General features: G+C 39.1%; 1 protein-coding gene across 1 annotated transcript in view; it reads left to right on the plus strand.

Moving 5' to 3' along the window:
• pamr1b (peptidase domain containing associated with muscle regeneration 1b) overlaps nt 1–10,595 on the plus strand; it is a 41,328-nt gene extending 30,733 nt beyond the window's left edge. The window contains exons 7-14 of the mRNA XM_079809366.1: nt 529–699; nt 847–1,035; nt 1,824–2,663; nt 5,058–5,243; nt 7,172–7,238; nt 7,456–7,688; nt 8,460–8,803; nt 8,992–10,595. Coding sequence (XP_079665492.1) covers nt 529–699; nt 847–1,035; nt 1,824–2,663; nt 5,058–5,243; nt 7,172–7,238; nt 7,456–7,688; nt 8,460–8,803; nt 8,992–9,522 — 2,561 coding nt within the window. The 3' untranslated portion in view covers nt 9,523–10,595. The remainder of the gene's footprint in view (nt 1–528; nt 700–846; nt 1,036–1,823; nt 2,664–5,057; nt 5,244–7,171; nt 7,239–7,455; nt 7,689–8,459; nt 8,804–8,991) is intronic.
• Nucleotides 10,596–11,343: the final 748 nt, after the last annotated feature.

The following is an 11,343-nucleotide window of genomic DNA, read 5'->3' on the forward strand; positions in this document are numbered from 1 at the left end:
ATAAATCTTGTAATTTTATATTATTTGTGTAGGCCCATATAATTATTTACATTCATATATAAATATAAATTAAAAAAATTTATATAAATTGTTTTTCATAAATGTATTTAATAAGAACACAAAGTAATTTGTACCTTTTCATTAACATGTTTAGATTTTATCAAATTAGTCCAAAGATTTTTTTTGGAGATACCATTTCAGGAGATACATTGTTGACGTTACTATTAAAAATGCACTTCCAATAAAGTGTTGGCAAAAACGGTTGTCATTTTTATGTTGAGGCTGCAGAGGTGTTGTCGACAACTGATGAATGTAACTAATAAAGTAACTTGTAATCTAACTTGGTTACTTTTAAAATCAAGTAATCTGTAAAGTAACTTAGTTACTTTTAAAATCAAGTAATCTGTAAAAAAAACTAAGTTACTTTTTCAAAGTAACTGGCAACACTGCTCGCTATGGTAATTTGTTCAACCACCATGCCATTTCTATACCATAACATGTCACATTTGTGTGTGCATGATCTCTCAGTGCTTGAGTGCGGAAGGCCTTTGATTCCAGCCCACGGGAGAACGGCACATCTGGATGTAAGGGTTGGAGGATACGTTCGGTTCCAGTGTGACCCTGGATACACATTACAGGGTCTCCAGATGGCCACCTGTCTGCTGGATGGGTCATGGAGTACACCAACTCCACAGTGCGGTAAACAACTGAAAACTCATTATAACTTCTTATATATCTGGCAGCAAGGCAATAATAATCATAGTTCAATTCAAACAAAGATTCTCTTTTTAAGATGTTTAAAAAATGTATTTGTTAATAGTTGAAGCATGACTATGTTTCCACCAGTGCCTGACCACAACTGTGGCATTCCTCTAAAGCCAGAGCATGGGGATTACTTCCTTGTTTATGGACCAAATGATGTACTTATTGCTATCCAGTATTTTTGCTATAAGCTATATAAACTGAACGGAGCCCCTCAGAGAACCTGCCTGGGCAACAGCACGTGGAGTGGGACGCCACCGACCTGTGTCAAAGGTACCTGGACTCAGAATTTAGCTAGACATATGTTTATTATATGTTAATTAATATTGTCAATTAAGTTTTTGTTGTTTCTTTAGTAGCTCTTGGTTCATTCTTTAAAGTGTTCTGGCACTGAACTACTGGATCATTCTTTAAATGATCTCTGTGACTGAGATGAAAACCATTTGGGCATTTTTTTTGTCTAATCTGTGGATGGCTAGATGGCCATTAGTCACTGCTCATTACTTATGCTCTCAAGCTCTTCAAAAAAGTAATGTGACTTTGCTCAATGGGACGGACGGCATAACTGGACCAACCAGCAAACTGATCTCCTTGCACAGCATCTGAAATGCTGTTTTGGTTGTTCTGAAATGCCTGAGCAAAGTCGGTCATCAGTGGTTCAGTATAATTCCCTTTCCAGAACTTTCTTACACGACAGCAGGCACCCGAAAGCAAGATAACATGACCGTGTTTATTGCATTTCGTCTGCGTGCTCTAAGGCTTTTATTTTATATGAAAAAAAATCCACAGTGCTTTCTACTGCAGCAAATTACCTTTTTCTTAGAGATATTTGGCAGCAGTTTAAGACGTTCTCTTTGTCTCACTGGATAGAATTTGTGCTTTATTCACAAATGTTATTCCAATTATGCGCATGGTTAAACTTTGGATGAAAACATAGCTGATGTATTTTGCATGAAATAATTACTGCTATTAATCATTGGCATGTATGTTAGGCCTAGTTGTTTTTCTATTTATTTTCATGTGCACGTTTTGTTGAACCTTTGAATCTCTTCTACTTACAGAGTTGGACATAATTTCTGGAGCAGATAATGAACAAAACAAAGGCAAACACAAACCTACTGGACAAGATGAAGTGGGCCATACCAAGAACAAAACGTCAGAAGAAAAAGAAAATGAGTCAAAACCAGACAAAGACGGACCAAAAAAAACTACCGCTGGAAAGGATAATGGAGGACTAGATTTGGAGTTGGGAAAAGACATAGGCAAAGATATTGGGAGTCATTTTGTAAAAGAAAAGCATAAAATTGAAAATAAGGATGCTGACAGCAGCATTAACACAATTGGAAAGAAAGAACCTGGAGGGGATAATGATAATCTTAAATTCCTTGACAAAGATGGACATGTAGATATCAGAGAAAAAGATGGAAGTCCAACAAAGGATTTGGAGATGGAATTCTTAGATATTGTGTTGATAGACAAAAGGATGGACAATAATCAAACAGAAAAGGACAAAACCAAAGATGGCGGAATGGACAAAGGACAAAAAATAACCCATGGACCCCAGTACACGATATTAAGCCTGACTGAAGATGAGAAAGACAACATTCTTTACGAAATAGATATCATACACAGAGGGAATAACACAGAATTGTTAAATAGGAATGACATAGAGGAACATTTGGGGACACTGCCTCCAAAAGAAACCGAAGAACTCCCAACAGCTACTCCTGGCAATAACAGCACAGCAATCATACCAACAGTGAGCTCAACAACCGGAAGACTGACAATGAAGGTTACACCTACGGAAAAGGTCCAAGTGGATGCAGTGACTGAAAAGACAGCAGGACAAGATTTGCAACAAGAAACAAATATAGAATCTCAATCAAACCTAAAGAATGAAGGTGAATATCCACAAGCATCTCTTTGAAACATCTCTACAATGATACACATTCATTAGAATGGTTCTTACAATCTTTGGGATAGAATGAACACTATTTATACGGAGAAGTGTATGCAACTAAGTATCTTTTATAGTGAAGTGGGTGCTGGTTGAACATCTTTGAGAATCCAGTTCTCCTCAAGTGTTATTCAGAAACTACACTCTTGATGGCCATGGCCTTCCATCAGAGTCTTCAGCTTGCCAAAGAATAGTCTATAATGGCGCTGTCCTAAAGTGGACAATTGATGTGGACTTGGAAGCCCAGTTTTACGATTCAGAACTCTTAGTTTTATTTATTTATAGAGCACAATTAAAACAACCAATGTGCTAAACATCATAGTAAAGAACGAGACTCATGTTTACTCAATGTGTAGAGTCAAAGGCTAACCCAATGTAGGTAAAAGTCTAAGATATAAAGGCCATTCCAACGCTTTGGAGCCACCACTGGTCACCACTCATTTTTATCATCTGGTTTGAGGACCTTAGATTCCTTTGAGGTTTATGTAAATGCAAAGATCAATTAAATAAGAGGGAGGAGATTATGTAAGACTTTATATACTAAGGGTGCTTTCACACTAGCAGTTTTGGTGCGCACCCGGGTTCGATTGACGTCAGAGTTCGGTACGTTTGGATGATGTGAACACGGTCTTCCGAACTCTGGTGCGCACCCGCGAACCGTACCAGAGTCCGCTTAAAAAGGGTGGTCTGGGGTACGGTTCATGTGAACTCCGGTACGGTTTGCTGCTGATGTGAACGCAATCGTACTAAATCGCGGAAGTGAACCGCTATTAATGACGTATGATTTGATAAAAATGTGTGTGTGTGTTTCACTAATTTTCCTGACGAGCGTGACTGACATACTGCAAGCAGAGAGCTGTAAACCTTATTTCTGCTCGTCTTCAGCATTCTTTAGAGCATTGCAGTACATTTGCGGCAAATGGACGCAAGTGCCATTACGTACTGAAGCTTTAGAAACAAAACCAACGGTTAAAAAACAAAAATATAAAAGTGAGGTGAGCAACGCTATGCATTTTGCCGCCTTCACGCTCGATGTCATTACTAAGCAACCGGGTAAACAGCTGCTGCTTTGATGACGCAAACGCACCCCGGTTCGGATCCAAATAATATAATATGAACACAGTCCAGCGGGGGCAGGGGGAGGGGGGAGCAATCGAACTCGGGTTCGGTCCAGGGAATCGAACCAAGTGTGAAAGCACCCTAAGATAAGTAACTTAGAATCGACCCTGTAGTGGTTAGGAAGCCAATGTAAAGTAGCTAAGTTGTTATATGAACTATAAGTTGTTATCTAGCAGCAGCAAGTGGGTTAACAGCGATTAGCTCACACCTGCATAGAGAGAATTACAGTAGTCCAACATTACAGAAATAAAGGCATTAAAATAAGCTTTTCAAGATTACTAGGTGACAGAAACAGTTTTGCCTTAGCTAGTCATCTCAATTGAAAGAAACAAGACTTAACCACAGAGTTGATCTGTTTATATTTAAATTTCAGAGAGACATCGAACTGAACCCCAAGATTCTTAACTACCGATTTACAGAAAGGAGCCAATTTCCCCAAATCAGAGAGGACTTGAGACTCAGAGTTTTCGAACCAAATTACCCCTGTCTTACTTTTGTTAAAGTGTAAAAAATGTCTTTAGTTTAATAGGCATAGTTTAACTTCATGCAGGCAATTTAGTAGAGATGTAATTGTCCTCTTGTCCTGTTTCTGTAAAGGTAGATACACCTGCGTATTATCAACAATACAATGAAAAGAAACTCCATGCCTTTTAAAAACCAAGCCTAAGGGCAGCATATACAGTAAGAACAAGATTGGACCAAGAATTGAACCCTGGGGAACACCACAATTCAAAGGGGAAGATTTAGAATAAGATTGGCTGATATTAACTGAAAAGGTCCTATTCGAAAGAAATGATCTAAACCCTAATACCCACAGTCTTTTCTGTGCTTTGGTTTGCTCTGAATCCAGATTGAAACTTTTCAAATATATTGTTTTGAACTAGAAAAGCCTGTAATTGATTTAAAACTGGCCTTTTCTAAGACCTTAGATAAAAAGGTCATTTAGAAATGGGACGGTAGTCTTTTGCCTATTGTTCACCTTTTTCGAAGCTGTACTGATGCAGACTGCACAATCTTGAAATATAATGTTGGCCTGTTTATCAAGTGGATTTTGTTAAATAAAAATAAAAAACTGACTGGACATATAGTAGCTTCTGAACGGTCACTTTTATGGGACTAATAATGTGCATAGGACACACATAAGAAATATGCCTGTTTTGAGCACTATTACTGTACTAGTTTTCTTTCACACTCTCACTCTTTCTCTTCTCTGTCTCAGAGGATGAAGGGAGACCGTGTCCTCAACTGGCACCATTGTATAATGGTTACTATGAGTCTGTACCTGGCCTCATTCCTGAAACAGTGGAGTTCTTCTGTAACCAGTCGAATGCTCTGAGTGGCAGCTATCGGAGGACGTGTCAGACTAATGGCACCTGGTCCGGCTCCCAGCCTGTTTGCATTAGAGGTCAGTGCAGTCGCAGAACTTCTCTCTTTTAAAGATAAAAAGGGGGAAATTCAATAAGAATGAATTCGAACAAATTACAATGGTGTTACACATGGAGTAAGAGCCATTATGTTGTACTATGTGTTTGTCCATTGAAACTGTAAGTTTAAAATTACATCTACAAGCTTGAATACATTTAGATACATTTGATAAATGCAGTACTAGACTGGACGTGTGTCTTGTTTGGATCTCACACATCAGAAACAAGCCTACAACAACTCAAATTGACAAGATGGTCATTTGTCATTTCACATGGTGTTGCAATCACTTTAATGTCTGGTTGAATTGGATTGAAGCTTGCAATGTGCACCCAAGTGTGATAACAGCCTAAAATACAGAGTTTCCCATTAAAATACGCTGTGCTGTAGATATGGGGATGATTGAGGCCTGTGGGCCAATGTTACTAAAGTAATACTTTTCAAAAGTAATCCTGAGATTTGTTATGATCACACACCAGTCAGTAAAATTTCTCATCTGAAGGATGATGGTTTTTTTGCAGTTCCTGGTACAAATTGTTCTGGGTAATTTCGGTGGAAACGGGGCTTTAGTTTTCCCAGGCAATTTCCAGTCCAGATACTGACCAGGCTCAGCCATGCTTAGCTTTGATGGGAAACAAGGCGAGAGTTACAGAGCGATAGCTGCTGGCAAATGCTACTGCATTGACAACACACATTTGAGAAACTCAAGATATTTTTTAGAAATTTACAAACTCTAAGAATTTTCATACATACTAAAAGCTGACATAAGATCGATTCAAAACTAAGTATATACTTTAAATGTTAAATGCATCACTTTGGCATTTGTTTTACACAAAATAACTTATTTACACTAAATTACTCTGGGACCATTTCATCCTGGATTTGGCCTACCCAAATTGAAAAGCTTCCCATACACACATACAGTGTCTCTAAATACACAATACTGGTGTCATTTTACAGGAAACCCTTTGAAGTTTCATAAAACACTGCTAAAAGTGATAAACATGTGAGTATATGTTGTCTGAGCTGTAATAACCCCCCCACCCCAAAAAAGAGGCGCTTTTTGCTTTTTTGGTTATAAACTCATTTTTGAAAGTGTGCCCTGTGTGCTCTAGCACCCTGCAGACAGTTTGGGCCGTTTCCACTAGATTCCAGAAATTACTGGAAAAAAGAATTTTGTCTGTATCATGTATGCAAGTAGCCTGACAAGCCAGACCCAAATCAAGATGTTGGGTCTGGGAACACACCATTGGCAGGGCTCAATCCGAGGGGCGGGATAAATGGTTGTCTTTCAAATTCCCTCTGCAGGATAGCGATACAACCAACCAGAGTAACGAAGAAGGTGAAGCGGAGCTAGTTGATAGATTAAACTTTCGCCGTATCCGGTCGGTTGAACACATCTTCCTTTCTTAAGAATGACTTCAGTGCCGTTCTTTGTTCTTTTCTCAAAGAAAAGCTTAACTCCAAGTCTTCCAGAGTCGCAGCCAAAGCCGATTCGAAAGACCGCTGTTCGCCAGCTTCTTTGTTTACAAGTAGCACGCGGAACTGCGTCAACTCTGCCGTCATTATGTTAAGCCCGCCCACCGACTCTATACACGATGTGATTGGCTTGACCAGAGTTTGGTTTTTCCAGCTCGCACGCCAATGGAAACAAATGGTTGCTAGACTACCCTGACTGCAAATTAGACTTATATACAAACATATACTTACATGATTTTCACTTTTAGCAGTTTTTTGTGTAACTTCAAAGGGTTTCCTGTAAAATGACACCAAAATTGTGTACACTGTATGTGTGTATGGGAAGCTTTTCAATTTGGGTAGGCCAAATCCAGGCGCAAATCCCCAAAAATAGTCCCAGAGCTAAGATCAATTTAGAACTAAGGTGTGTTTTGTTTGTATTCTTCTCTACAGCCTGTCGAGAGCCCAAAGTATCTGTGCTGGTCAAGCAGAGAGTTCTTCCTCCCCACATCCCTCCCAGGTACTATTTCACTCCTGACGGCAAAATCTGTTACATTAACACGCACATTTAGTTTTACTGGTTTCCCATTAAATACTGTGATATAATTCTCCCATTCCTTCCCAAGCAGAAGTTTCAAGTAACACGGTTTATGTAATATGTGAACTGTAAACTGAATTTAATTTATCCAGTATGTTTGTCTAATATGGTGTCAAACATATGTAATTCTGTTCTTCAGGAAAACACCTGTGCACAAGTTTTATTCTTCTTCTGGTGCGACCAATTTCCTAAGGGAAGTGCGGCCCACCCAGACCCCTTTCAGCCTCCCCCCACTCCCACAGGGGTTTCACCATCTCCACACACACATTGAGTACGAGTGTATGTCACCGTACTACCAGCACTCTGGAAGTGCACGCAGAACCTGTCTGAAGATGGGAAAGTGGAGTGGGCGTCATGTCTCTTGTTCACCAGGTGAGGGCACACATGACCCAAAACAATCAGCACTGCAGGAGATGTAGCAGTGTTTGTTAAAAGGAAAGCTCATTTAAACATTCCTTCATTCAATCGCCCTCACATCCTTCCAAACCTTTATGACTTACAGAAACCTAAAAGCTCCATTAAATTAGTCCACATCATTATTGCACAGATTCAAATCCTAAATAGGTGTTCTCTGGGGGGTGTAACAAAATGAGGGTTAGTAAGTTCTAAAAGCACGTCTTCATGTAAATGCCAACAAAACCACACATTAAGTGGATATTCCAAATTCTTTGTGATCTGCCATTATTTTAGGGTGTGCCTCTGGAAATGGGCCTAGATTTCTTTTAGGCAGACACTCAATAGATATCATTATTTTTATACAAATTTTAAATTCAATCCTCAACCCCTAAATCAACCCATACAGAAAACAAAATTTAGTATGATTTATAAGATGTTTTCCTTGTGGGGACCGAATTTTTCCCCCCTCAACGTCAAACATTTCTGGTATTACTATCCTTGTGGGAACATTTGGCCCACAACGTAGGGAATTCCTGGACCAAACACACACTCACACAAATCTATCAGAGTGTCAACACAAGAAAATGCACGAGGTACTGAAGTAATAAAAGACTATCTTGAGCTCTCTCGGTTATCCACAACAATCCAAATCCTCAAAGAGCTCTTTTATTGTTGTATTCCATATTCTGTCAAGTATTCCTTGCTTTTGTTTCTTCTCTTAGTTTCTCTTCTCTCTTTCTGTGCCAGTGTGTGGGAAGCTGACAAACTTTGACCCTCAGAACCCAGCAGAAACTAAATGGCCCTGGCTGGCTGCCATCTACCGCTTGCCTGTTGCAAGCAAACTAGGGAAGTTAAGTGTGACGAGGACAATGGGAAAAAACATCGAACCGATGGAAGAAGAGAGTGAAATGGATGGTTGGCAGCTTGTTTGCAGCGGAGCCCTGGTGAACCAGCGCAGTGTGGTTGTAGCTGCCCACTGTGTCACTGAGCTGGGGAAATTATATCCACTTGACACGGCCAAAATCAGAGTAGTGCTGGGCAAACAGTACCGCAGCGATCTGAGAGTGACCAAGGGACTGCAGCGATTACGGGTCAGAAGTTTGGACACACCACACCTTGGTTCACATTTTATACTAAACAAATATTATTTGAAATAATAGTCACAATTTAAACTATGCAACAACAGTGCTGGATACCCCGGCCTAGAATACAGCTATTTGGACATTCAGTGTTTTGTATATTTTGTTATTCACTCTCCGTCTCATATCTGATTGGCCAGGTTTCCTCCATCACTCTCCATCCAAACTATGATCCCCTGGTGCTGGACTCAGATGTGGCTGTACTGAAGCTCTTGGACAAGGCTCGTATTGGAGAACATGTGCAACCGATCTGCCTACCGAATGCTCAGGATACAGTAGAAGACTTCAGACAAGGGATGGTGACCGGCTGGTCCCTCTTACCTGACCAGAAGGCGGGAAATGTGGAGAAGGCGCGCATGGGCCACGTGATGCCGGGGGATATTGTTCACTGTGAGCAGCAATATGCCAATCATGGTGTTCCTATTAGTGTGTCTGAAAACATGTTGTGCGGGCGACAGGGTGCTGGCGCTGATCAGTCGAACATTTGCACTGCCGACACTGGAGGGATTCTCCTCTTCCCACCGGACTCCAATGGACAGGGTTCACAAGAGTGGAAACTTCTAGGGTTGGTCAGTTTCGGACATGATTCTTCAAACTGCAACCCGGAGCTTTACACCGTGTACACTAATGTCGCTAATTTTGTCAACTTTATAGAGGGAAATATGACATAGAGATGTAATATTACATGTCAGCCTGTCTTATGAATATTATGTCATGCATTTTCTTCTATCCCGTATAATACTGCATTATGGGGTAATGTACACACTGGACGATGCAGTGCACAGATGTATAAGACATGGACTTATATGTTAAACATTAAGTCTGAACATCTACCAGCACTTCCTACATACAGCATGTGCTGGCCCTCGGCTTCTCAGGTGATGTAAAATGAGTCTAGTGATAGTTGGTTTGCCTATAAATCTTTAAAATGTACATAAATTGTAATATTGTATTTAGCGTTATTGAAAGGTGTACATATTTACATAACATATATTGTCATTGGGACGACCGTAACTCGTAGTAATATGGACTGCAGTGACATGTTCTGAGGAAAATTGAAGGGAAAACAATTAACAGAACAAAATGAAAACTAATAAAATATTTCAAAATATAGTGTGTACAACACTTTTCTAAAATGACAGTCCATCAGCTACACCAGTCAATCCAATTTTAGAGCTCATTGTCTTCTCAGAATGTAAGTGGCGAATGCAAGCGAAAGTCACTTGACAGGAAGCAACGCCTCTATTGTGCTATGATTGGCCACTCGTCCAAATCAAAATAAACTGGAAACACAAAATTTGTGAACACGTTTTAGCAACCACTCACAGTTAAATGATTTGATGTACCTCCTTGCCTGTGATTACATAGGATCATAGTTTACATAGGATGAACCATATTGTCTTTATGGTTCAAAAAGAAGAATGCCTAATAACAGTGCATTAATTCACACTTTCATATAATACTTTACTGAGGTCCATGATGTTGAGCTTGAGACTCGAGTTCATCTCTGAATTCCTACATGGATTTTCTAATCAAATTTCTTTACAAAGCTAAAGAAATATTTAGAAGGTGTATCCATCTGTTGAAGTGAATAAAAACTGAGGTAGGGATGCTACTCCTAAACATCTGTTTAAATCTTCAGTTAATAGAAAATAAGATATACAAATATTGTTACTGTATTTCTATAGTTATTAATTTTAAAGAAATGTTCAAAAATAAAGTTTTTACCAAATAACAACCCTTTTTGAAGTTGTCCATGTGAGTCTGTATTGTATTGTACTAGTGTGTGCAACAATACTAAAATGACATTTTCCCTGTTTTCAAAAAATATTTAGATTTTATGTTTATATTTTTTCCTCCTCTCTGACATTTTTGGTGTCGCCCACTTCCACTTTTTAAGGCTACCTTTCACTTTATCAATGACTCCTTCCCAATTTTGCTGTATGTTCATTTAATCTCTTAAGTGTTTAGGACAAATTATTAATTTCACCTTTTGTGTTTACATTTGACAAAAATAGAACTTTTTGATATTAAAAAACAAGAAAGACCAGGCCAGGTGAGAAAACGTAATGCAACACATCACTCTATAAAAAGTAACCAGGTTATACAAATAGGTACTTTTTTCGGGAATGATACAATATTGTAACATTAATTTTGAAAGTAACTTGAGAAAGACAGGTCTGAGAATTAAAGATTGATCTTTTACTTTACCGAGTGAATTCAGCAGCAAGCTGTCAGGAAACCGGGAATTAACAGATGGCAGGCAGAGAAGTAGGATTCAAATGCAGGGGATTTTAATGAAAATAAGCAATCAAACATAAATCAGGAACAAAAAAAATACTGAGAAAAACACAAAAGAAAAACACAGGGAACAGAGAACACCTGCATACCTTAAACAACGACCGACAGAGAACATTCTTCTTCTTCGTTTTATTGGCAACCACACTGCGCATTACTGCCATCATCCAGTAGCTTAGAGCTTGGATCAGAGA

This window comes from Gobio gobio, assembly GCF_949357685.1.
Source record: "Gobio gobio genome assembly, chromosome: 25".
Lineage (NCBI taxonomy): Eukaryota > Metazoa > Chordata > Actinopteri > Cypriniformes > Gobionidae > Gobio > Gobio gobio.